Source organism: Herpailurus yagouaroundi, unplaced genomic scaffold (assembly GCF_014898765.1).
Source record: "Herpailurus yagouaroundi ecotype Mexico unplaced genomic scaffold, PumYag 141, whole genome shotgun sequence".
Taxonomy (NCBI): domain Eukaryota; kingdom Metazoa; phylum Chordata; class Mammalia; order Carnivora; family Felidae; genus Herpailurus; species Herpailurus yagouaroundi.
The window spans coordinates 63,402,000-63,429,785 of NW_024412396.1; the positions used below are offsets into that span (position 1 = coordinate 63,402,000).

The window sequence follows — 27,786 nt, forward strand, 5'->3', positions numbered from 1 at the left end:
AATAAATAAATAGGTGAACTGTATGGTAGGTGAATTATAACTCAATAAAGCTGTCATTCAAAAAGAGACAAAACGCAACCTGGGGGTAGATGGACAAAATTTCAGCCTGACTGATAGTCAAAGGAACGCAAACGAAAACCGCAAGCAAGGTCCCATTTTTCCACCTAGCAGATCAGCAAAATAACCTTTACGCAACAGCAAGCCCGTTGAGAGTGCAAAGCAACCATTATGCTCCCGGCGCGCCGAAGGGAGATGTTAGTATGACTCGTGGGGAGCCAACGGACACAATATGTAGTTAACGAGAATGTCGAAAATATCTCCACTCGCAGGAATCTGCCGTCAGGAAAACAACGAAAGCAAAGGGGGAGAGGTCCCCGCAGGAAGCTGTCATCGCCACGATATTTACAACAACGGGGCAGACCCGGCAGTGAGCTGATTCTGTCAGAGAGACCGGCCACTCGATGAAATACTATTTGGCCATGAAAACATTCTGAAGTCCCGACGTAATGTTGAGTGACAAAGGACAGATACGAAACTCTTGAATGCCACGCAATTACGAGGGGAAAGGCTGGCTGGGAACACACGAAAATTAAAATCAGCTGCTGTTCTTTTCCGGTTTCCAGACTTTTCTACCTCTGCTTCAAGTGTGTGTGGCCTCCGCTCCCAGGCAGCCAGATGGCAGGCCCAGAGTCAGAGCACATTTACTGGCTAGTCAGCCTCTCGACGTTTCTTTAAGGAAGCAAAGTTCGTGAGCTACGAACAGTCAGTCACCTGGTGCTCTGGCCTGGCTGCAAAGGCAGGCCCTGGAGAGGCAGAGGGAAGCAAGAATCTTCTTTACCGTCTCACGTTTTAAAGCCAGAAGCAGGGCCACGTGGACCTCCAGAGTCACCCCCTGCCTTCCCCATCAGCGGCGCGGGGTCCTTCTCCTGGGACACCTCGTGTGAATTCAAGACCCACCGTGACCTCCATGTCATCCGGTCCAGAGTCCGGCACGTCAACGACGTCACTGCGGGCGCCTCCAGTGCTGGCCAGGGAGCAACGCCTTGATGGAGCAGGAGTCCCGGGCCGGGCCCCATGATATTTGGGGACCAGTTGTTTTCTCCTCCAAACGTCAGCACTGAAACTGCCCACGAAACGTCTCCCGCACCCCGTAATTTAGCAGTGACTTCTTTTCTAAAATCGGGCGTGAAGAAACGAACTGCCGGCAGAAGGTGAAGCTGAACCCCGGCGCGGCTTCTCCTCAAGAAAGCCGTAACCAGCTGGTTGGCTGAGGCGTGCAAAGGACACAGACGGGATGATTTCATTTGCCAAAAGCGGGGCTCGGCTTATGCTCTTCAAAAATGAAGTCATCTTTATTCCTATCGCTGCACCAGGAGACGCTCCTCGTGGGGCAGGTAACTTTATTTACCGTTGGCATAGTGCCACCAGCTCGAGACAAACAAATCAAGGACAGCCTGTGTCCTTTCTAATTCGATCCGTTCTAATTCGATTTGTTTGATTAAATTACTATATGTGCACAATTGTAGGAGTGTCTTACTCCCCTTCAGAGAACAAACTGAGAAAATTAGATGGCTCTTTACCCCTAAGATAACAGGAACAACTCTAAACAAATATTGAATCACTCTGCTTTCGTGGATTCAAATTTTCTTCGGCCCTGCCTCCACCCCTGGACAAGGGGCAGGGGGACAATAACACATGGCATGTCCCATAAGGGGTGGAAAACACCAGCCCCAAACACACCAGGCAGTGTTAGCCCCACCGTGACAATGGAAAGTCGAAGCACACGGAAATATATGACTGGACCAAGGTCAAACAGTCAGGGGTAAACAGAAGTCCGGAATCCAGATATGACATGAGGACTCCAGGCAAGACGCGGTCCTGTTAGGGCTTCTGCACAAGAAAGGGAAAAGTTCTGAAAAAAAATCACTCCATAAATATGCTGCTAAAAATTATTTAACAGTTTAATAATAAAAAAAAACCAGTGTGTTAATAATATTCCAGATTTTTATCCAACTATCTGAAATCTTCTAAGATTAGGAAAGATTCCACCGCTAACCGTATGATGGCAGGCCTATGAGTGAACCCATTTTATCCTCATGGCAGCCTTACAGCAATTATTATTGCCATGATACGGATGAGGATCTTCGGGTGGCACAGAAAGGTGGAGTAACTTTCCCAAAGTGCCACAGCTAGGAGGTGGCAAATCCAAGATCCCAACCCTGGCTGTCACTATACCACTGCGCTCTGCTGCCTCTCACAGCTTAAGCCAGCTGCCTCACAAATCTAACGCTCTCAAACATCTCTGAAACACGGTTCGGGGGTGTCACATCATGAAAAAATATTGACCGTGTCACTCCACCCTGTCCTCAAAACTTCTCCCCCAATTTTCTTCTTGCTAGTGAATGAAGAAAACCACTCAGAAAACCAAAACAAACAAACAAACAAAAAACCACCACTAGTAGATAAAATGCCGGAGGTCCTGGCCAACGGAAGTTTCTTTGCTACGGAATGGCCGGTCAATGGGGGGAAACCACTGAGTGACCGGCTGCCTGTGCCCAGCAGAACAAATACCAGAACAGAGTGTGTGGGATTTTCTACTTAAAAGGCCTGCCCGCCCAGAAAAACAAAGCACTATGAACCTCGGCTTGTCCTAGTCTGTGACTTCTTTCAGATTCTATTTCCCTAACATTTCTGTTAGCATAATTCTTAAAAGTCATTTTAACTTCAAACTTAAAAAAAAAAAAGGCCAAGTAGGTATCTTCTGCATAGAACACCAATCTTGCTTCATCAAGACCTTGAACATCCGCCCAGCCCAGCAGTCACTTAGAAAGGTTATTTTTCCCCCACGTTTCCCGTCAATCTACAAATGGCTTCTCGAGCACCTACTACAGTCAAAACAGATATCTGGTCATTCCGTCTCTCTCATCACTAATACCCCAGCATGTTGTATCTAGGGGGTGGGGGGGCAAAGTGATTTCCCATAAAGCAAAACTCACACTGGAAAATCAGAGCCAGAAATGTGAAAATCATCTATACCCTGAGATTACACCCTAGGCTGAGGCTGCTTCCCCGCGCTACTGAGAGCTATACTCGCTTGGCCAAATACCTTCTGAGCGCTTTCTGTCGGGAAGGGTGTGGGAAACGACACTGCCTTGTACTTGTGTGCAGCAGCCTGACATGAGTGAGCCCTGAACTTGGTGTCAGAAGAATTCTAATCCTACCTGTGGTCCTAACTTCCTGTGAGTCCTCCCTGTCTGGGCCTCCATTTTCATCTCCAAATCTCACATCCTATGACCACTGTTTCCCCAACACCGCACAAAAAAATTTTTCTTTTAAATTCTATGATTATACAAGTCTCCTTGGTGGTCTGGCTGGAGAACCCGACAGTGAACTGGTGGTTATCACTGAACACAACAGGAAGTACATCCAGAGCTGCCAGTCCCCACGTCATTAAAGACACGTGTCACAGATGAACTCCTTTCCTCCAGCCGGGAGAAGGCAGCCCCGAGGTAACGGGGCCAGACAACTGTTGGCAAGTAAGGTGCAAAATAAGGGCCCCTAAGTGGCAAGGGCTGTGTGGTCAACAAGAACTGCTTGGCTGGGTAAGAGACGTCTCCACTTCCAAGCACTGGCTATCAGGGAGACAGCCGTTCAAGACGCTGTGCATTTTAAAGCAGGCTGCACGACCATTTCTTTAAAGATCATACCAGAAATTCTGAATAACTGAAAAATTCCTTTCTCATAGCAGCCTTCTGAGGGGACGTTTTGGCAAGACGGCCAAGTATCTTCCTGAATTCCCAGACACCATGACCTGCGATTTACGACCCGTGCTGGTGTCGGCCAGGTCAAACGCTGGTCCCCTCATTCCCCCAGACTCCTCTCTGTGGCTCTCACCTGCACTCGCTGCCCCTTACAAGGCAATTCTGATCCTTATCACGCACATCAACACGTTACGAGAAGACTTAAGGGAAGAAACTGCTTCAGTCTGTACACATACAACGTAACAGAGCTAACCAGACTTTGGCAGCCCCTCCCCATTCTAATCCTTAGGGAAACAGAGAACTCATAAACTAGATGAGAAACAAGACATGTGTCATTTTCAACGTCTCGCAGGACATGTCTCTGGGTGTGAAGGGGGAAACACCGGTGGCAAGCCCTTGGTCAGAATGCCAGGAAACTCTGCTGGGGGTAGAGATGGCTAGAACCCATTGTTATTAGTAGAAAATAAGTGACGTGTACCAAGAATCCAGTATATTTCTGCATCGGGGTTAAGTTCCTTCACTGACACGTCCTTTTACCATCTCCACAAGAACTTCATAAAGTAGACGTTCCTTTTACACACAGAAAGGTTGAGGAGAGAGCAGAGCCAAAAGACAGCGATCCTTCTAAACAGACAAGCTGCCCGCACCTGGCTGGCCCCATCGCGCCTCCGACCTCCTCTGCCCGAGGGCGTGAGCGCAGGTATCTTCCCTCCATCCCTGCCCAGGGGGGCCCCCTTGTCAGCTGCCGGCTTGGTTCCCCACACCACAGGCAACCACTGACTGCTGGAGGTAAACCATCCCAGATGGTTTCGGGGGATACACACCTGCTCCGAGCAGGTCAGCCGGGAGTCCCCAGCCGACCTTTCATGTAACTACGGATGTAAAGCCTCCCAAACCCCAGATGTACATCATGTGGGCATATCATCCGTGCAAGTACAACCCACTTCGCGTAGGAGAACATGAATGACTAACCAGCCCCGGGGCACACTGTCACTTCTGCTCTGAGGATACTAAAATGCTTCCCAAACACTTTTCACAAGATGCCACAATCCCCACCATCTCCCATGCGCTGAAAAATGTAAGGAAAGCTTTACACCCAGAGGCAGACACGTGGAAGGTTTTCCAGAGGTTGACCACAGTTCTCTACAGTCTGGTTTGAAATTTTGAAAAAATTATCAGCTGGAGCGAACACACGCTCCTCACTTACCCTCTCTATCTCTTGGAGGTACAGGAGTGCAATGTCGCCTGCTTTCTCATAGCAGGTGATGACATCCTGTTCCCGGTCCACGTGGAGGTTACTGGTAGAAGAGGAAACAGGCAACTTCTCTAAACAAAGTCCTAAAAAACAAACAAACAAACAAAAAATCAAACATATAAAAACTAGGTGAGTTGTTTTTCATGGAGCTTAATTTTTCAGTATTGCCCTAGAGGACCAGAAGATGGTCCCAGGATATCATAAACTGTCAGAGAAGCGGCTTCTCTGCCCTCTACCCTCCCTAAGGACAAAATGGAACATCAAAATGAGACACCAAAAAGAATATCCGTATGTGACACATGAAAGAGGCCCCAAATACACAGAAATTACCCCCATGACTTTGATATCCAGGTTGAGAATTTGACCGGGTACTTTACCATGACCTCATTCAGACCTAACAGAGCTTCTCATTCAAGGTATGGCCCAAGGCTCTTAAAGTAAGCAAAGCTTGGCTCACAGCACAATACTAGCTAAAGAATATCTTCTATCCCAAAATGTACACTTAACTAATTGAACATAAAAAAAAAAAAATGTTAAATGCTCTCAGGAGTCTCAGTCACTAGGAAAATCTTCCAACTCTGAGCTTTAGACTTTTGGGAGTCACAATAGTCCCACAGACCACCTCTCTGCTGTGGGCTAAGAAAATACCAGAGCTGCTTTGTGGGCATTTCTTTGAGACAGAAGAGATCCTCTTTGCCAAGAGAGAGTTCAGGGCTGGGAGGTACAAAAATACGAAAGATTGAAAAAATAAGAATGCTAAGAACAGCTGTTGCCCGAACCAGCACCAACCTCAGGCCTGGCCCTGGGCAACCAGTCGCCCCCTGGTCTCCACCCACAACTGGAGGCAGAGAGAGGGAGGGTCTCCGGTGACTCTACACAAGAGGGCTTCTCCTGTGACAAGTGCCCTGGGACATATGTATACAACATGGCATATATTCCACTCCAGGGAAAAGTGCGGGAGAAGTTTTGATATTGACAGAAAGGGGGTCTGGAACTGGAAGAAGCCAGAGAATTTCCCACCCCTGGAAAACCCACTCATTTTATAGACCAAGAAGCTGAGATCAGCCAGAGTGAAAGTAAGTGATTTGTCTAAAACCTGACAGTCGGTTAATAGAACAACAGGAATCAGAATTCAGGTCTCCAGCCTCCCAAATGACACCCATCTAGTTAGTTGCTAATTTTCAGAGCAGACCCACTACAGAGAAGAGACCAGACATGCTGAGCATCAGCAAATGACCCATTCTTTCATGTGTCATCATGTTGAGAACAGCCTCTTCCAAGCTGCTCTTATCAGTGACCGTCCCTCCAAGGCTGCAAAAAGCCACGAGAGAGATATCTGTACTGAACAGGAAAGAGGAGAAGCCACTTCTATTTACAAGGGCGCAACAACTGAGGACAGCGCGCCTGGGAGCTCAGAGGTTACCAGTTTGTCACAGAAAGTGACGGCTCAAAGATTTTGTCATTTTTTTTAGCAGCTTTATTGGGGTGAAATTGGCATACAACAAGCAAAACATTTTTTCAATGTTTCATCATGATGATTTTTTATTTTTATTTAATTTTATGTTTTATTAACTAAAGTCCATAGTTAAACCACATTAGGGCTCACTGTGTTCTGTACTTGATGAGTTTTAACAAATGTTTTGTCATGTATCCACCATTACAGTGTCCTACAGACAAATTCACTGCCCTAAAGACGTCCCATGCCCCACCTACTCATCTCTATACCCCTCCTCCTGACCCCCTGGCAACCACTAATCTTTTCACTGTCTTTATGGTCTTGCCTTGTCCAGGATGTCATATAATTGCAATCATGCAGCATGTAGCATTTTCACTTTCACTTTTAACTTCACTTTCACTTTTAACTTAGCATTTAAGGTCCCTCTGCATCTTTTTGTGGTCTGATCACTTCTTTTTGTCCCTTTACAATATTCCATTTATTCATTAATCTATTGAAAGGCACCTTGGTTGGGGCTTAAGCATCTGACTTCAGCCTAGGTCATGATCTCGCTGTTTACAAGTTCAAGCACGGCATTGGGCTCTGTGCTGACAGCCTGTCTCTGCCCCTGCCCCACTCACGCTCTGTCTGTCTCTCTCTCTCTCTCAAAAATAAATAAACATTAAAAAAAGGAAGGAAGGAAGGAAGGAAGGAAGGAAGGAAGGAAGGAAGGAAGGAAGGAAGGAAGGGAGAAAGGCACTTAGGTTGACCCCAAGTTTTGGCAATTACAAATAAAGCTGCTATAAACATTCACGTGCAAGTTTTTGTGTGAACATAGTCTTCAATTCAAATAGGTCAATCAATACCAAGAGTGAGACTCTGTAAGAAATAGTTACAAATGGGGTGCCTGGGTGGCTCAGTTGGTTAAGCAACCGACTTCGGCTCAGGTCATGATCTCGCAGTTTGTGAGTTCAAGCCCAGCAACAGGCTCTGTGCTGACAGCTCAGAGCTTGGAGCCTGCTTCGGATTCTGTCTCCCTCTCTCTCTGCCCCTCCCCTGCTCATGCTCTGTGTCTCTCTGTCTCTCAATAATAAACATTAAAAAAAATTTTTTTAATAGCTACATAAACATATTTTGTTTACAAATAACTTTGAAACAGTAATATTTTTAGCTTTGTCAGAAAGTGCCAAACTGTCTTGCAAAGTGGCTGTACCATTTTGCATTCTCACCAGCAATGAATGAGACTTAATATTTCTCAGCATCCTTGTCAGCACTTGGTGTTACCAGTTTTCTGGATTTTAGTCATTCTAATAGGTATGTGGTAGTATCTCCTCGTTGTAATTTGCAATTCCCTAAAGACAAATGATGCTAAGCATATTTTCTCATGCTTATTTTCCATCTGTATACTTCCTCTGGTGAAGTGTCTGGTCAGATCTTTTGCTTTTTTCAATTGGGTTGTTTACTTTCCTATGGTTGAGTTTTAAGATTTCTTTGTATGTTTTGGATACAACTCATTTATCAGATATTTGCAAATATCTGCCAGTATTTTATTAGAGTCTATGACTTGTCTTTTCATTCTCTGAACAATGTCTTTCACAGAACGAGAGGTTTTAGTTTTAATAAAGCCTATCAATCTTTTTTTTCACGGACTGTGATCTTGGTGTGGTATCTAAAACCCCACTGCCAAACCTAAGGTCACCTAGGTTTTTTTTCCCTATGTTATCTTCTAGAAGTTTTACAGCTTTGCGTTTGCTACTTAGGTCTAATCCATTTTGAGTTAACATTTGTGAAAGGTGTAAAGTTTGTGTCTAGATTTTTCTCTTTTGCATGTGGATGTCCAGTTGTGCCAGCACCATTTGTCGGAGAAACTATCTTTCCCCCACTGAATTGCTTTTGTGCCTTTATCAAAAATCAGTGGATTATATGGGACATCTGGGTGGCTCAGTCGGTTAAGCGTCCAACTCTTGACTTCTGCTCAGGTCATGATTCCAGGCGTGGGATCAAGCCTTACAGTGTGCTCTGCACAGAGCATGGAGTCTGCTTGGGATTCTCTCTCTCTCCCTCTGCACCTCTCCCCTACTCACATTCTCTCTCTCTCTCTCTCTCTCTCTCTCTCTCTCCCTCCCTCTCTAAAATAATAAATAAAAGTTTCATATCCTCATTAAAATAAATCAGTTGGCTATAGTTGAATGGGTTTATTTCTGGCCTCTCTGTTCTGTTCCATGCATTTATTTGTCTATTCTTTCCACAATATTAGGCTGTCCTAACTACTCTATACCATTTTTTCCAAACACAACAAACAAACCTCTACTGAGGGATAATTTATATGCCATAAAATTCACTCAGTTTAAGTATGCAATTCAACAACTTTTATCTTATTTTATTTTTATTTTTTGACACATGTAGGGTATCTGTTCATAGGAAAGCCACAAGGTTTGTGCCCCTTGTCACAACGAACCCAGATTCCTGTTGGGTGTGTTGTAAACAGAAGAGCCATTTCTTCAGGCCCCCTGCTCTGATCACACCCCTCAACAGCTTTTAATAAACTCAGAGCTGTGCAGCCATCAACACGGTTCAGTTGTAGAACATTTCCGTCATCCCCCAGTGATCCTTTCTGCCCACCCCCTGCCTCAGGGAACCACTAATTTGCTGTTTCCAGAGAGTTACCTTTTCTGGACATTTCATAAAAACAGAATCATTTAATATGTGGTCTTTTGTGTCTAGCTTCTTTTGCTTAGCATACGGTTTTGGATGTTCATCCAAATTACAACAGTACTCCATTTCTTTGTATTGTTGTATGGATAGACTGCATTTTACCTGCCCACTTGCCACTAATGGACCTTTGGGTTGTTTCCACCTTTTGGCTATTATGAATAATGCTGCTATGACCATTCATGTATAATTTTTTGTGTCGACAGATCTTTTCAATTCTCTTTCAATGGGTATGCACTTAGAAGTAGAATTATTGGGTCAGATAATAAATTTATGTTTCATTATTTAAGAAATACTAAACTGTTTTCCAAAGTGGCAATAGCATCTTACAGTTTAGGGGGGGTCCAGTTTCTCCACATCCTCGCCAACACTCATTATTGTCTGTTTTATTGGAGCCGTCCTAGCGGGTGTGAAGTGATCTCATTGTGATTTTGATGGGTGTTTCCATAATGACTAATGAAACTAACCATCTCTTCACATGCTTGTTATTCATAGATCTTCTTTGAAGAAATGTCTATTAAAATCCTTTATCCATTTTTACTGGGTTGTTTGTTCTCTTATTATTGAACTTTTAAGAGTTCTTTATATATTCTGAATACAAGTTTTCTATCAGATGTGGGATTTGCTAATATTGTCTCTCATCTATAATGTTAAGACATGTCTTAATATGTCTTTTGAAGATCAGAAATCTTAAATTTTGATGAAGTCAAACTTATCAATATTTTCTCTTATAGACTGTGCTTTGGGTTTCCTATCTAAGAAATATTTGCATAACCCAAGGTTACAAAGGCTTTTGTTTTTTTGTTTTTGTTCTTTGAAGTGTTTACTTTCGAGAGACAGACAGAGTGTGGGCAGGGAAGGGGCAGAGAGAGAGGGAGACACAGAATCTGAAGCAGGCTCCAGGCTCTGAGCTGTCAGCACAGAGCCTGACGTGGGGCTCAAACCCACGGACCACGAGATCATGACCTGAGCTGACGTTGGACACTTCACCAACTGAGCCACCCAGGTGCCCCCAAAGGCTTTTCTTCTTATACGTTCTTGTGAAATTTTTATAGGGTAGGTTTTACATTTGGTCTATGATCCATTTTAAAATAATTTTTGTAGGGCTGCCTGGGTGGTTCAGTCAGTTGAGCATCCAACTTCGCCTTGGCCATGATCTCATGGTTCGTGAGTTCAAGCCCCATATTGAGCTCACTACTGTTGGCATGGAGTCTGCTTTGGATTCTGTATCTCCCTCTCTCTCTCTCTCTCTCTCTCTCTCTCTCTCTCTGTGCCCCTCCCCTGCCTGCACACATGCTCTCTCTCTCTCTTTCTCAAAAATAAAAATAAACATTTAAAGAATAAATATTTTTTGTATATGTTGCAAGATAGAGATCGCAGTTTACTTCTTTATAGATAGACATCCAAATGTACTACTTATCGAAGATTTTTATTTCACATGGAATTGACTTTGCACTTTTGTGAAAAATCAGATGGGGATATACATGTGAGTCTTTTTCTAGACTCTCTATTCTGTTTCAATGAGCCAATTGTCTATATTTATGCCAATAGCACCCTGTCTTGACTACAGCACCTTTATAAATCTTGAAAGCAGTGTTAGTGTTCCAATTTTGTTCCCATTTATCAGGTTCTTTTTTTGGGGGGGGGAGGGCTATTCTTAGTCCTTTACACTTCCACATGAAATCTTCTTGTCAATATATTTTTTTAAGTTGGCTGGGCTTTTGATGGAGATTGTGTTGAATTTATAGATCAATTTGGGAAGAACTGGCATCTTAACAATATCGAGTTTTCTGACTCATGAACACAGTATGTCTCTTCGTTTCTGTAGGTCTTTAACTTCTCTTAGCAATGGTTTGTAGTTTCCAGTGTACGTGCCTTGCAAACCTTTCCACAGATTTACCCTTAAATATTTCATATTTGTCATGGTGTTAAAAATGATGTTTTAATTTCAATTTCCTTTTGTTCACTGCTATATATAAAACTACAATAAATTTTTGAATATGGATCTTGAAATCTGTAACCTTGTTAAATTCACTTATTCTACCACCATTTTTGTAGGGTCCCATAGGGTCCCTCAGAATTTCTACAAAAATACTCATGTTGTTTGCAAATAAAAGGCAGTTTTGCTTCATCCTTTCCAATCCGGATGCCTTTTATTTCTAGGTACTGCCTTATGCCTTGCTGCAAAGAATCTCCAGTACAATCCTGAATGTAGTGGTGAGGTCAGAAATCCTTACCTCATTCCTGATGTTAGGGAAAAAGCACCAGCCCTCCACCATTAAGTTTGATGTTAATTGTGAGTGTTTCACAGATGCCCTTTATCAGGCTGAGGAAGATCTCTTCTACACCCATGTTACTATGAGTTAATATCAAGAATAGATGCTGAATTTTCTCAAATCCTTTTTCTGTGTCCACTGAGATAATCAGATGGCTTTTTTCTCCTTTAGTTATTTAATCTGGTGAATTACACTGACCGACTTTCACATATTAAAACAAACTTCCTTTCCTGAAATAAACCCCACTGACCATGATGTATTATCTTTTTTTTATACTGTCAGATTTAATTTGTTAAAATTTTGCTTAAAATTTTTTCCATCTCTGTACATGAGGAATATTCATCCATAGTTTCCTTGTAATGGATTTGGGATTTGTATAAATGCTAACTTCATAAAATGACTTGAGAAATATTCCCTCCTCTTCAATTTTCAGGAGGAGTTGGCATGGAATTGTTATTTTGTTCTTAAGTTTTTGGGAGAAGTTACCAGGGAAGCCATCTGGACCTAGAGTTTTCTCTGTGGGAAGCTTTTAACTACAAATTCAATGTCTTTGATACAGGGTTGTTCAGATGATCCAGTTCTCCTTACATGAGCTTTAGTAGCTTATATCTTTCAAGTAATTTGTCCATTTCTTCTGAGTTGTCAAATTTACTGACATGGTGCTGTTTAGAATATTCCCTGATCCTTTAAAAATCTATAGAATCTCTGATCCAGGCAGATTGTGTTCTCTCTTTTTATCCTGGACAGTCTAGCTAACGGTTTATCCATTTTATTGAAATTCTCAATAAAGATCTTTTGACTTCATTGATTGGGGTTTCACTGATTTTCCTCTATTGTTTTCCTGTTTTCTATTTCCTTTATTTCTGCTCTGGTTTTCACTATTCCCTTTCTTCTGTATACACTGAACTTGATCTACTCTTCCTTTTCTTATTTCTTAAAGTGAATGCTAAAGGATAAATCTGAGACCTTTTTTCTGTCCTAATATAGGCATTCAGCTATAAATTTCTCCCTAAGTACTGCTTTAGCAGTACCCTATAAATACTGATATGTTGTGGGGTTTTTTTCATTCAGTTCACAACACTTTCTAATTTAACTTTTGATTTCTGCTTTAGAAATGTATTATTTAGTTGCCAAATACTTGGGGATTTTCCCAAGATCTTTCTATTATTGATTCCTAAATTAATTCCATTATGGTCTGTGCAGTAAAAGGCTAAGCGGGCTTGGGATGTTCGAACTCCGCACATTCCGAAGAAAGGACTGGCCCTCGTGCAGCTCTTGGGGAACAACCTCTAGGATCCTGGGAAATCGTACCTGATAAGAGTGTCTTTGTTAATCTGGGTCACACCAGATAGTTATACTTATAATGTGATTTATGGTGAAGGCCTTGGGCCACCCTATATCCGTTTGACCTCTGGAAATAGTAAAAACCGAATAATTACAGTCAGTTCCACGGGTGCTCCATTTCTACATAACAGAATCCCAATAAAAAACCCTAAACGCCAAGGTCTGAATGAGCTTCCCTGACTGGCAATACTCCGTAGGTGTTGTTCTACAACCTTCCTGGAAGAATGAAGTGCTGTCCATATGACCCCACTGGGGGAAGACCACTGAAAGATTGAGCCTGGCCTCTCCCAGACTCTGCTCTAAGCACCTTTTCCCTTTACATATTGTAATCTGTAAACTTTGTTGTAATTGACTGAAACCATGAGCATAACAACTTTTCTGAATTCTGCGAGTCTTTCTAGTGAATCACTGACCTGAGAATTGGTCTTAAGGATCCCTAACACAGGCCAGAGGACATAGTTGAACCCTTCTAATTTGCTAAAACTTGAATCAAAATTCTGGCCCAGAATATGGTCAATCTTGGTAAGTGTTTCATTACACTTAAAAAGACTGTGTATTCTGTTGCTGGGTGGAGTGCCACATAAATGTCAGTTAGGTCAAATCAGTAGACTGCTTTGTTCCAAGGTCTTCTACCCTTACTGACCAATCAACTGTGTACTTGTTCTATCACGTATTGAAACGGGTACTGACGTCTCCGAGAACTGTCAGTGGTCGCTTTAGGGTTTAACTCATCACGGTCTACTTCAAATGACAGTACTCCACATCTCATACAGTACAACACCTTCACCATTGCATACTTTCATTTAACTCTCTCCAGTCTTTATTCTCTTATTATACACACCTAACCTTCACATAGGTTCTAAGTCCCACCCTACATAGTTCTCATTTTTATTGAAATGATCAATTACATGCTGAAAACATTTAAAGAACAAGGAAGAACACACACAGCCATCGATACCGTTATGACTTCGTTCCTTTGCATGGATTTGTATTTTCTCCTGGTACCACCTTCCTTCTACCTAAAGGGCCTCCTTTAACATTTCTTAGAGTTGCAGTTCAGCTAATGATGATTTCTTTCAGCCACTGTATGTCTGGAAAAGGCTTTTTTGGGCCTCATTTTTTGAGAGATATTTTCACTAAGTATGGAATTCAGGGCCGATAGTTCATTCCCGTGTCCCCCACCAGCGCTCTAAAGGTGTCACTCTGCTGTGTTCTGACAATAAATCTACCACGATTATAAACTTGGATGGGTTTTGACAATAAATCTCCCTTATGTTTGTCCGTCTGCACGTAATGTGTATTTTTTTTTTCTGGCTGCTTTTAAGATTTTCTCTTTATCACTGGTTGTGAGCAATTTGGATTATTAAGTGTTTTGGTTCAGTTTTCTTCATGTTTCTTGTGCTTGGGCTTCACTGAGCTTTCTAGATCTGAGGAATTATGGCTTTCATAAAATTTGAAAAGTGTTCAACCATTATTTCTTCAAAAATCTTTTACGCTACCCATCCTATTAGGGGACTCCAATCACACACACGAGGCTACTTAAAGTTATTCCATAGCTCACGTTTGCTCTCTCCACTTTTTGAAAGGAATATTTTTCTCTCTGTTTCATTATGGATAGTTTCTACTACTATGCCTGTAAGTTCATTAGTTTCTTCAATGTCTAATTTGCCATTAATCATATCCAGTGTATTTTGCATCCCGGACATTACAGTTTTCATTTCTAGAAACTTGACTTACATGTATTTTTTGTTTCTTGGTTTGTTTGTTTGTTTGTTTGTTTGTTTGTTTTTTAGAGACAGAAAGCATGTGAGCAGGGGAGAGGGACAGAGAGGGAGAGAGAGTGAATCTTAAGCAGGCTCCATGCTCAGCATGGAGCCCAATGGAAGGCTCAATCCCATGACCCTGGGGTCCTGACCTGAGCTAAAACCAAGAACAGGATGTTCAATCGATTGAACCACCCAGGTGCCCCAACTTATGTCTATTCTTATCTTCCATGTCTCCACTAAATTTTTAAATGGAAGGAATACAGTTCTAATTCCTGTTTTAATGCCCCTTCAGTCCTAGAATGTTCAATATTCATTCCTTTCCCATTTAGAGTCAAATTTGTTTACGCAGTTGCAAAAAAATCACTATGCAGCCTCTCTCCAGTGTGAACTCTGCTACAGCCTCTTGAAATTTTCTTTGGAGGAGCATACAAGATAAATTGAACAAACTCTGGGGCGCCTGGGTGGCTCAGTCGGTTAAGCGTCCGACTTCGGCTCAGATCATGATCTCCTGGTTCGTGAGTTCAAGCACCGCATCGGGCTCTGTGCTGACAGCTAGCTCAGAGCCTGGACACTGTCTTCAGATTCTGTGTCTCCCTCTCTCTCTGCCCCTCCCCCGCTTGTGCTGTGTCTCTGTCTCTCTTTCTCTCAAAAATAAAACATAAAGTTTTTTTAATTGAACAAATTCAATGGGAGTATTAGTGGAGTTTATTTATAGAAAGCACTCAGGAAGGGTTTGCTATGATTATTGTTAAGGTATTATTACTACCTCAACAAACTGTCTCACACTCAAAAAGCAAACCAAACTAAACGAATTCACCATTTGCCAGAGCAGCTCTGGAACTACTCTGAAGCGTGTGCTTGACTGGAGCTTCCTCGATGTGCTTTAAGTGCTCACTTGTGCAAAATTTAAACCACCGGAAAACAAAAAGAGATCAATGGTTCCATAATCTGCCTTCTGCTTGTATGAAAAATGACCAAATAATGTGCAAGTCGTTATCGGGAATTTAATACAAAGAAAAAAAAATCTCCAGAGTGTGTTGAAGGGCCAGGAAAAAGAAAACGGTGGGGGGGGGGGGGGGGGTTCGTCTATCCTGCGGCACTTTGTATCACTGCAGGCTGGACCCTGACCACTAACGCTTGTGAAGACGACCTTCGGGGACCCGCCAAACCCACCAAATCAAAGAAAAGCCAATTCCAGTTCAGCACAGTTTGTCTATCATCTGTATTTGGGGGTCTGAAATATCTGCAATCCAGTCATCTAGGCTTGCAATCCATCAACACACAGAGTTAGTAGGAACACTCAAACCAGTTCCACAACTTAATCCTCCACAGTGAGGAGACACTGGTGTTTTCTGTGGGTCTGTGTTCTAATTCGGGAGATATGTGGACACCCAAGGTCTGGGCTGGCAAATAGGTCCCTGACAAGGAATCATTCTTAGTAGGGGGCTCTTTATGGTAAACATTATTCCTTTCCTTCTCCCAAATGCTATGACATTCTTTCCATGTGTCACTGGGCACATCTCAGAGCAACAGCAGAGCCTTGATTTACCACAGTGAATTCGTGGCTATGCAGCTCAGCTCCAGGATATTTAATTCTCTGTCAAAAGCTACTTACAGGGCCTCTCGACTAGACTATAAATTTTCAAGCATCTGGGATCAGATCAACACTGTCTGAGAAGCAAGTCCTGAGGTCATGGCCCAAACTGGCCCCCATTAAAATGTCAGATGACACCCTGTCAGTTTGGAAAGCTATCATCAATAATGATTTTAGTTACTTTCTTTTTCCCAAAGAAATGCATGACCAAAAAAATAGTGAAGAACAGACTTGACAAATAGCTGGTGTGACAGCAATGTCCAATGCACATCTTGATAAGCTCTGTGCCTCCAAAATCAAAGCTGCGTACAAAGAGTGGAAATCAACAGTTCCCTGCCCAATCATCGAGGCCAACTTTAAAGCATGGATGAAAACAGTAGCGGACCATGTGCTACAATTTCAAAAATGCAGAATAGCCACTGGACCTAAAATGCATCCCCCTGCCACAGGAGGGGAAGCCCACAGGTACACTCACTTCTGAAAGGTCCCTCCTATGAAGGGTAACACGCTTAAGTAAATTAGTGATCAGAAAATCATTTAGATCACACCTGACTGCTTTCGAAGCCCTTCCGTGTACAGAAGCCTGTGTGGTCCTGGTAAATAGACACCATCCTCCCTCCAATCTCGTGGAGAAAGAAAGTCTCAGAAGAATGAAGCGACAACCAAAAGGTCTGTGCAGGGGCCAGGAGGAAACTATAAGAGGGCCTGGGAGCTGGGCAAATGTGTCCTGTCCCGGGGAATATTCTGAGGGGAGAAACCAAGACTGCCGAGTCTGATGCAGCAGGAGGGGTGTCGGAAGGCAAAGGGGTCACACGGCCACCAGCAGACCAAAGGGACGTCACAGTGGGGGCGGGGGGGCAGGGGGAGGGGGCTAGGCTGCAGGGAGCCGGCTGAGGACCTCGGACACTTTTAAAAGCTCAAATGTGTGCAGCCTCTGAACTGCTCTAGTTAGGTGTGGCCTAGAGAACATATAACATAGCAACCTGGACTCTCCATCCTTGGTTTCCTTCTGCAGCAAGGTTTCCTCACCTCTGAAAGGGAGCTCCAGTTTATCTCCACAAGGGCTATGTATCTCTGGAGGGCTGGCTGAGGAAGCGGCCAGCTGCACATCTCACTGGCCAAAACTCCAGCGATCGCTGAGGGGGAACCACCCCAAATTCATTTGGGACTGTTCAAATTTGAGAACCCTCAGTGAGGAGCCTGGTCTGGGTATGTAAGACTAAACAGTTTCAATGATGATAAAGGCTCATTTATCAAGGCCCTACTCAGCACCCAGCACTATGTCTGGGGCTGACACGCACCATTTATAATCCCCACAGCCACCATGCAAGGAGGGTGTTAACAGCACCTTACAGATAAGACTGAACTTCGGGCTCCACAGCTAGTGAATTTTATGATAAAGTCAAGTTTTGACCCCTGGTCTATCACACCACAAAACCCTACTCACAATAGCCAGTCTCGCTGAGCTGCTGACAGCATATTCAGTGTCTGATAAGAGTAATGACGATAAAAATGAGTTTCAAACTGTAAAGACACAGAAGTCGAAGTCCAGAGCCCAAAGGCAGTGATCTCTCCCACCAAGAGCTGTGCCTCCCTGGACAAGTTCTGTGGGTCACTGGGCCTCCCACACTTTGTCTGTGTCAGGAAGGGCTCAGCCACCGGGATACCAGCTTGAGCTGCACAACTTCAGAGAACAGCCAAAACCAATATTTTGAATTTTTTAATCGCATTAAAATGAACAAGGAATTAATTTCTTATAAAGTTATACAACACAATAAAAGCCTATAAAATATAATCATATGAATTAGGGACTACAACATTAGGCATTGTTTCCTCATTTATCTTAACCACATCTCTGGAAGCCAGACCCTGACGCTTGGCTGTAACATGACCTATAAGGGAGTGTATAACTAGAAGTACCCGGAAAACTTTATTACAATACGCTGTCTCTGATAACCCAGCCCTGTGGTATGGCCTTCAAAGACAGTAAGACGATTTCCAGGGATCTCAATTCCCAAGGCTGAAAAGAAATTCAGGAAAAGAGATTCCAGATCTTCAAATCCAAGTCCTGGCAAAGGCAGCTTCAGATTGTTGGTCCTGTGTTCTCACCTCTAGAATGGCCAGCACCAGGTGTCACATGTACTCAACTCAGTGGAAGGACGAGCCACTGTGTAGGGTGTAGGGAGGAGAAAGCCAATGGAAACCACCAAATGCTGGTGGGGGTAAGGGAGGGGGTGGCTGGCCTAGACTTCTTGTGAAGTCCCCGTCAATCCAGGGCTTCTATAATTTTTAGTGGTCTCTGGGCTGGGGGCCTCGGTTGGCCCCTTCCAGATGCTTTTAGAAACTGCTGTCTTCTTTCCAGAGTCAGCATATTCTTCTTAGAAGGCGTGCATGTATATACACTCACACACACACACAACGCACACACATCACTCACAAAAGAAGATGCCAGACCCTGAATTACACACGCACCTGCTACAGCAGACCATCTTTCAGCGCCCCTTCCACAATTCTGTGAGCAAGTGAGACGTAAACTCGACCTGAAATGCTCGCCAAATGAAATTTGCAATTTGAACGACGCTCGTTAAGTCACTACTTCGTAACAACATGAGAGTAGTAACAACCCTTAGTGAGTACTAGCTGCACACCTACACACGAGGCACTTCTGAGAGTCTGACATAATTTCTGTACCCTTCGCACGAATGCTATGAGGGAGGATTTACTATCATCCCCTTTGAGAGATGAGGGAGCTGGTCTCTGTGCTATTAAGTAGCTCACCTAAGATGATGCCACTAGTAAGTGGCAGAGCTAGGGTTCCAGCCAGATGCTATTCCTTGACTTTAGGTCTCACATTACACTCTCTGGTCTCTGATTTACCTGCCTCTATATGTAAAGCAGTGCTGTGTAGTGATTAAGAACTTGGGTCTGGAGTCAGACTCCCTGGTTTTCCAATCCACAGGTGACTTTCTGTGTAAAAACACCCTGTGCTTGGAACAGTACCCGACACATACTAAGCACCTGAAAAACAGTAACTACCATGATCATTCCCCACACCACTGTTATCTTTAGGTAACAGCAGGCTGGAAGGTCTCCAAGTGGGAGCATCATAGTCATTTGTTATATTATTTGTATACAGATTTTAATGACAGCTTTACTGAGATATTACTTATATACCACAATCACCTGTTTAAAACATCATGATTCAGTGGTGTTAGTATATCCGCCTAGTTGTGGAACCATCGCTGCTAGCTAACTCAAGAACATTTTCATCACCCAAAAAGAAATCCCACTCCCATTAGCGGCTCCTCCCCAGCGCACCCTCCTCCCAGACCCTGGTAGCCACTAATCCACTTTCTGTCTCTAGGGATTTGCCCCGTCTGAATAGTTCACATAAATGGAATCGTACAGTATGAAACCTTTTGCTTCTGGCTGCTTTCACTTGGTGTGTTTTTTTCGAAAGGTTCATACCTCTCGTATCAAGTATCAGAACTTCATTCCTTTTTTTAATTGAGGGGAAATTCACGCAACACAAAATTAGCCATTTTTTTAATACTCGCTGGCATTTAGTACATTCACAATATTGTATGACCAGCATCTGTATCTAGTTCCAAATATTCCATTCCTTTCTATTACTGAATAATATTCCATGGTACAGGTATAACACTTCATCCATTCATCGGTTGATGACCATTTACAGTTTTTAGATATTATGAAAAATGGTGCTGTTAATAGTCATGCACTGATTTTTGGATGGACACACGTTTTCTCCTTGTTGTTGTTCTAACATTTGTTCTTTATTTTGTTTTGTTTTTCATTAAGTTTTTTTACTTTAATTCCAGGACAGTTAACAGTGTTATGTTACTTTCAGTTGTGCAACGGTGAGTCAGCGCTCATCCTAAGTGTTTTCCATTCTCTTGGCTATATCCCTAGAATAAAACTGATACAGAACATGGGGTAATCCTATGTTTTGTTGTATTACTTTCAGTCTTTGTTTAAAAAAAAAAAATCGCATTACTATCTAACTGCCACACTGCTAGGTAAAACATTAAGAAATGAAAATACATGGGCTTCTGAGTACACAGGCCTCAACTCCAACCCTTGCTTCTCCATTTATTAGCTCCGTGGCTTTGAGAAAGCTGCTCAACATCTTGGAGCCTCTATTTCCTCATCAAGTAAACGAGAATATTCTGAGGCTTAGCTGGGTGCCTAGCACAGAGGGAAGTAAGTCCTTGATAAACAGTAACTACTACTACCAACAAGCACCTTTCTTGGGGACAATGACGAACCTTATCCTTTTTTAGAAGTATCTGAGAAAGGCAGAAAAGCACTGAGAAGAAGAATCACCCATACTCCCACCACGCAGAGTTATACGCATACACCCTCAACCCCAAGCATTCATGATGCCGTGTAAACTCTGGTCTCGGCTTTAGTTTCTTTCCCAAGAAAAGTAGACAAGGGATCCCCACAGTGCAAAGCGCAAGCCCTGGGCGCCCCAACTCCAGCAAGGAGCGAGGGCTGCCAGTGACCAGATGTGCTGGTCCTTTCTTCACTTCTAGAATTCTCACTGAGCACCACCTGTGGGCAGTGCTCTGCTGAGGGCTGGGCCATGGTCTTCTCCCTCGAGAAGCTCACCTCTAGTGCAATGGGGGAGAAAGACATTCTCAAAACAATGGAAGCAGTGCAGTGACTGAGACAGAATAGGTAGCACAGAGAAACTGAGGACAAGCACCTCCGTGGACCTTCGCCTCAGATTCCAGCCCTCAAACTTTCTTTGGTCTCTTTGAGTCTCTGCTTGCTTTCCAAAATGAGAACCGATGAGGAGCCTATTAACACAACCAACATTAAATATGAATATGGGTCAGTGGCAATAAAAGGGCTCTTACACTTCTCACACCATCTAAATATAAACAGGAAGCTTTGACTAGCAACCTGAGATGAGCAGCCACAGAGCATGCAGCCTCCCGCTAGTGGGAGCATGGTTACATCTGGCCGGGAGGAGGCCAGAGATCAAGAGCGGGAAGGCTTCTGATGCAGGAACCTCCCAGGCCCTGGCCTCGGCCATCACTTTTTCTGGGTTTGGCACACTGGCAAAAGCCAGCACTCAGCAAGGCCTTCCCTAGCCCCAACTCTATCACCCTGTTTCCTCCACCCATCGACTTTCCTTTTTTTTCTTTTTAAAAAATTTTTAAGTTTGTTCATTTATTAGTAACTTATTTGTTTACTTATTAGAGAGAGAGAGAGAGAGCACCCAGGCACCCCTACTCATCTACTTTTTCTATAAAACTACTTTTTTCCCGGTACCAAAGGGATCTCAAGGCTTCAAAAAATAGTAAGAGGAGGAAGGAAGGAAGGAAGGAAGGCAGGCAGGCAGGCAGGCAACTTCTCAAGGAAAAAAGAAAGGTTCCCTTATCTTCTCTGCTCACTCTGCAGATGAAAAAATCTATGCTCAGAGAGGGCCCCCCATCTGCCCAAGGTCACATAAAGGGTTATCTGCCCAAGGTCACATAGAGGGTATCAGTAGAGCCAGCCCTGAGCCCTGCTCCGATGAGCTAACTACCAGAGCAGGTCCCCGGTAGCTGGAACACGGGCCCCCCACTGGACTGGAGAATTCTTCTGCCAGGGAAGAGACACTGTCAATGGTTACTTGTCTGTGCTGCGCACCTCCGGGATACCTAGAAGGTCATGGTCATTAGCAGATATGCAATTCATAAAGGTCAGGCCTAGACACTGTCACTTCAAGACTGGTACATTAATCTACCAACCACTACTCCAGGAAAATCTTCCTTGGGCTTCTACAGTCCTAATTATAACCGGGGAGGGGAGTTCGGTCGGTGATAAAAAGAAGGCATGTTAACTCCTGCTAAACCTCCACTATCGGCATACATACTGGTACATCCCTTTCCTTCTTAAAGCGATGCACGCACTGAATGTCTCCAGGTACTGGGCACTGCGGACGCCTGCGGGACAACAGCAAAGGCCCGGCCGCGTCTGCACCTGCCAGAGAGGCCCCCTTGCCCTGGAGGCTGCACTTCCAGAAACCGGCCTGGAGTTCCTCGGGCGGCTCACGGACTTAATGAAGCCTGGCAAGTTCACCCCTCTCCTCCGACCCCTGACCTCGCGTGGAATCTCAGAACGACCCAAATGTCAGGGCCTGCCCCGCGAGTCCGCTGCCTGCCGCAGGCCCGCGGAGGCGGGCAGGACCAGCGCGGAGACGGGACGCTGAGGCGCTCCCTGCGCGTGCGCGGCCCCGGGAGCCCGGCAAGCACGCGGCTCCGGCGCCCCCTGGCGGCGGCGGCCGGCTCGGCTTGGAAGCCCTGGCGCGGCCGCTGGCCGCCGTCCCTGTTGGAGTGGCCTGCGACAGAGCCTTGAGCAGGTGTCCTCGCTCGAGGCCGTCTGTGGAATTCCGGTTCTGGAACGTGCTCACCGAACCACAGAACTCTACTGCTTAAATAAGAACCCCGAGTGCTTTCTGTGCTGTGTTCAGGGAGATGGAAGTTTTCCAGAAGCTCCTGCAAAGTCGGCTTGGCACCAAGGCAAGGCACCCCCAGGACCCCAGCGTGGACTCGGCCTCTTGAGTGCGGCCTGGGCAGTCTCTGGAGGTGACCCGGGGGTCCCTACCCACACAATGCGCCAGCCCCAGTCTAGAAGGCAGGGGAAAATGGGCCAGGGGCTGGAAGGGGGGACCCACCCTTCACCCTTCCTCTTAAACGGGGACCTTACCAGCTTCTATCTAACAGGGTTGCTGTGAGCATTAAGGGCGCTGAGGGGCAAGGGCTTAGAATGGTATTTAGAAGGAATCATCTTTAATGCTGTAATTACCATTAATAACCTGCTACTAGGATCCCAGAAGCCGGCACACAGTAGGCGCTCGCCGAAGCTGAGGCCCTCTCCCTGGCTAGTGAGGCTGCCGCGTACCCTGTAGGGCAGTTGCGGGCCTCTGCCTCGTTCAAGGCTCAGGGCCCTGGCCAGGGAGGCCCCGCCCGGGCCCCGCCCCAGCTTGCCGCCCTTCTTCACCAGTCCCAGCGTGAGGGAGAGGCCGGGGAGCCCAATCCGACACCCTCCTTCTCCACAGAACAGGCTGTGCTCCGCTCCCGCCCCCACAGAGCTTTCCAAATCTGGATGCTTTTTTCATTCCCGAAGCATCGGGAACATTTGGGGGAAGAAAATGAACACCAGACATGGTTTGGAAATGATGGAAGCCAAGAGATGGGCGGTGGCAGAGGGAGCACGGTCTCAGGCGTCAGGAGTCCTGGTTTTAAAATATTCAACAGGAGTATGAACTAAATGATCTTTTAAAACCTGGCCAGCTGCATACGAGCGTAGGCCCCAAAGAGATCCTAGCAGAAAGCACCCAAATCCCAAGAGTGAAAAATAGAGCAGCTATAGCACAGTGCAGGGGAGAAACCTGCATTAAGGACGTCCAAAGAGTCACTGGCTTTCAAAGAAAAGGAGCCATGGGAGAGAGGTTTCTAGAGCCCTACAACCTGAAACAGTCCACAGCCTGGGACGAGCCGACCTGAAGCTGAATGTGGTAGAAGACGAGTTAGAGACACGATTCATCTCATGTCAGGCCCAAACCAAAATCTATTTTTATCTAGAATGGAGAGGATTTCAGAATACACTGGAAACACGGCACTTTTGGTTAAGCAACTTGTGTTACTTGGCTAGAGTTCACCTTCAGCGGTGCACCCCAGGGTTGACAGGGGAAACTGTTTAAAGAGCCACCCCATCGCCAGTAGCCCTGTGTGGCAAGTACTGTCCCTTGTGTGAATGTGGGGACACAAAACAAGCAGTCGGGACATGACATGCCCTCAGAGGCCACCCCGGAGCAGGCGCTCACATATTTGCTAGCCTAATGAGTTAAATATACAATCTAGTTTGAGAAAGGCAAGTGACAGGTGTGAAGTCATCAAACAAAAACTGAATGCCAAATTGGATGGTACTAACTATAAATAGAGACAGAAGAGGAAGGAGGGACTGAAGTGGACAACAGAGCTGGAGAGATGGTCACTGACATGTCACCAGGGGTGGACTCCTCACAGGGAAAAGGAAGAGACCCTGGTTGGAGGGAGAAGACAAGTAGAGGTGGGGAATGGGCCTGGCAGGGGGGAGGGCAGGTGGGCGGAACACGGGTGGGACAGACCAGGATATGGGGCTGCCCCAGCAAGACCAGGACAGAGCCTCCAGAATCTGGAAAACGGCTCGGCCCCGCCTAGACCTGCTTTGCTCAGCAGAAGCACTCATCAAGAACCTGAGCTTCAACAGTAAGGGAAAAGCTAACTTGGGGTGGGGGGTGGGGGGGCTCCACTCTTGATTACCTCAGTAACTTTCCATAGTTTTTAAACCTCAGACTGACTTGTCCTGACACTCAGGCCACTGTCTGCTGACTGCTTTCACCACACTTTAACTTCAGCCTACTTAAGAATATAAATCTGCCATGAATGTACAGTGCTGTGTTTTAGACCCTGTAGACCCCAGGGAAAAGCTCTGTGTCACCTGCCTCCCTCCTCCTCTCCTCCCAGAGCCCTGGTGAGCGCTCTGCCTGAAGGAAGAGCTTCTCTGGTACATCCCCAGGGCCCCCAGGGTTCCAGCTTCAGATCTTGCCTTTCCTCACTCTCTCTGTTCCTCCGAGTGAGCTTCAGCCACTGCTGGGTTGTGACCAAATTCTATACACAATCAGCTCCTAAATCCTGACCAACAAACCCGAAGCCTAAAGACCCCTGTGCTGAGCAAAGGCTCCAGAATTAGAACGGTTCCCTGGACAGCACCCCCTTGCGGTCACAGAGGTTATCACCATGTTCCCCTCCAACCCAGTATCTTCCCCTGGCCTCCAAGGGAAGCTGGCTTCTCCTCCTGTAATCCTTAACCTGGTTCAACATCATTCTCTGCCCCGTGAGTGACGCTGAAAATCCCAGTCATCTTGACTCCTCCCTCAACCACCTTCCCACAGCAACTCCCCCCAACACACACGTCTCCAGGGCCTGCTGGAAGCCGGGTTTTTGCAGTATCTGTCAGGATCCAGTAGGACAAGAGAATCACTCTAGTCCTTACAGATAAAAGAGATTTAAGGGGATGAAACAGATGAAAAGACAAACAGGATGGTGTGGCATCCAAGAATTCTGAAACGTCAGGAGGCCACTGACATCCCGAGGGCCAGAAAGGACCGAGAAAGGAGATGGAGTTACGAGAGCCCAGAAGCTGGGGCTACTGGGTGGGAGACGCAACCCAGCAGAAGCTCCCCTGTGGGAGCCAAAACCTCAGGGGAAGTCTGTCAGACCCCACAGCTGGGGCACCTGCTGTCAAAAGTGCTGCTGGAGGCAGACAGCAAGAGCGAGAGAGCGAGAGAGAAATACCCTGGCTTCTCTCTCCTCTTGCTCCCCAATTTCCTGCCAATGCTTCCTGTTGGCCAAACCCAGGCAGCAACCAACTGACTAGGGGATCTTGGAAACAGCTGGCAGAAGTCAGGCGCCCTGGGATGTAGAGCAACAAGAGGGAAAGAGCCTGCAGCCAGTTCACCTCCCTGACCGGTCCCCTTCCCTATAATCTTTAATTCCTTCTAATCCATTCTCCGTTCCATGCCAGAAGGATCGTTCTTACTTATAAACTTAAGTTACTCTTGGTTGGCAGTTTCCTGGCAGGGCAAAAGAGGACTCCTCCCCCAGGCTGACTTTGTCAATCAACGGCAAATACAGGAAGTGCTGTTCCCTTGACCACACCGTAGACTGGGTGTACGGTGTATATAACATGGGGGCTGCTGCTGAAGGTATTACTGAACTTACCAGCTAAATATCATTCCTTTCTGACCAGGGTTGTTTGCCACGATCAAGAGGCTCGGGGCTCCAATGAAAAAATGCCATGTCAAAGGAAGTGGAGAACAAGTAAAGGCTAATTAAAATCTATTAAAACAGGGCACCTGGGGGGGCTCAGTCGGGTAAGCATCTGACTTGGGCTCAGGTCATGATCTCACAGTTGGTGAGCTCCAGCCCCACTTTGGGTGAGCAGGAGCCCTGCTTCGGGTGAGCCCCACTTCTCTCTCACTCTCTCTCTGCCCCTCATGGGATTCTCTCTCCATCTCCCTTTCTCTGCCTCTTGCTCACTTGCACCCTCTCTCTCTGGAAAAAAATAATAATAATAAAATGAAATCATAAAAAATACATTTTAAATTTTAAAAATCTTTTAAAACTGTAGAGTAGTAAGAGACGGAATTGAGAAATCAAAAAATTTCCTAGAAAGACAAACTCAAGCTCAGATGGCTTACCGGTGAATTCTACCAAATGCTTAAAAAATTAACACAATACTTGGCAAACTCTTCCAAAGAGCAAAAGAGGAGGAACACTTCAAAACTGACTCTGCAACACCAGTGTTACCTTGATAACCAAAACCAGACAAAGACATCACCAAAAAAACTACACCAATATCCATTCTGAGTATAGAAGTGAAAATCCTGGACAAAATATTAGTGCATCAAACCCAGCAACATATAAAAGAGTGTATATATGCCCTAAGTGGGATTTATCCCAGGAATACAAGGCTGATTAAACATATGAAAATCAATGTAATACGCCACATTAGAAGAATAAAGCACAAAAATTTACATGATCATCTCACTAGAAAAAAGCATTTGACAAAACCTAACATTCTCTCATGATAAAAAACACTCAACGAACAGAAATAAAGGAAAACTTCTCCAATCTGATAAACGCCATCTATGAAAAACCCACAGCTAACATCATATCCAATGATGAAAGACTGTAAGCTTTTCCCCTATCTTAGAAGATCTCTGTTCTGGTCATTTGTATTAAACATTAGAATAGAGGTTGTAGCCAATGCAATTAAGCAGCAACAGCAAAAGGCATCAGAGTGCAAAGGAAGTAGTAAAACTATCCTTTTTACAGGTGACATGATCCTGTCTAGAGAAAACCCTATAGAATCTGTACATACCAAAAAATTATTAGAGCTAAAAAAATCAGTTCAGCAAGGTTATAAGGTAAGAGATCAATATATAAAAAAGTACTTGTATTTTTTATACACTAGCAGTGAACAATCTGAAAATGAAATTAAGAAAACTATTCCAGTTATGATAGCATCAAAAAGAAGAAAATAGGAATAAATTTAAGAAAAGGAATGGAAGTCACACTGAAAATTACAGAACACTTTTACAGTCAAGTGTTCTACCACTGAGCTATACCCCCTACAGAACACTTTTGAAAGAAATTAAAGAAGACATTCTGTGTTCATTGACTGGAAGACAATATTAATCAGATGGCAATACTCGCCAAATTGATCTATAGGTTCAACAGAATCCTCAAATTCCCAGCAGTATTTTTTTCCCCGGTAATTGACCACTTGGTCCTAAAATGTATATGGAAATGTAAGGAACCCAGAAAAGCCAAAATAATCTTAAAACAGAACAAAGTTGGAAGACTCACGCTTCCATATCTCAAAACTTAATACAAAGCTACTGTAATAAAGACAGTGTGGTATTGGCGTAAGGACAGAAATATAAACAAATGGTGGACTAGAATTAAGAACCCAGAAATAAACCCTTACATTCACGTTCATCGATTTCAACAAAGATATCAAGACAACTCAATGAAAAATAGTCTTCTCAACAAATGCTGTGGTAATAACTGCATATCCACA

At 44.6% G+C, this 27,786-nt stretch overlaps 1 protein-coding gene and 1 non-coding gene across 9 annotated transcripts in view; both read right to left on the reverse strand.

The window, feature by feature from the left end:
• TTC7B (tetratricopeptide repeat domain 7B) overlaps nt 1–27,786 on the reverse strand; it is a 233,233-nt gene that overhangs the window by 185,737 nt on the left and 19,710 nt on the right. For 7 of the 8 annotated variants that reach the window (XM_040477997.1, XM_040477995.1, XM_040478003.1 and 4 more), the window contains exon 3: nt 4,969–5,099. In XM_040477997.1, coding sequence (XP_040333931.1) covers nt 4,969–5,099 — 131 coding nt within the window. Of the gene's footprint in view, nt 1–4,968; nt 5,100–19,559; nt 19,566–23,458; nt 23,463–27,786 lie in introns of those variants that run through there. The other variant, XM_040478004.1, reaches the window with a different exon arrangement.
• On the reverse strand, nt 8,850–8,979 carry LOC121032531 (small nucleolar RNA SNORA11). The gene has a single exon (XR_005791352.1). It is a non-coding gene; the product is annotated as a small nucleolar RNA SNORA11 (small nucleolar RNA).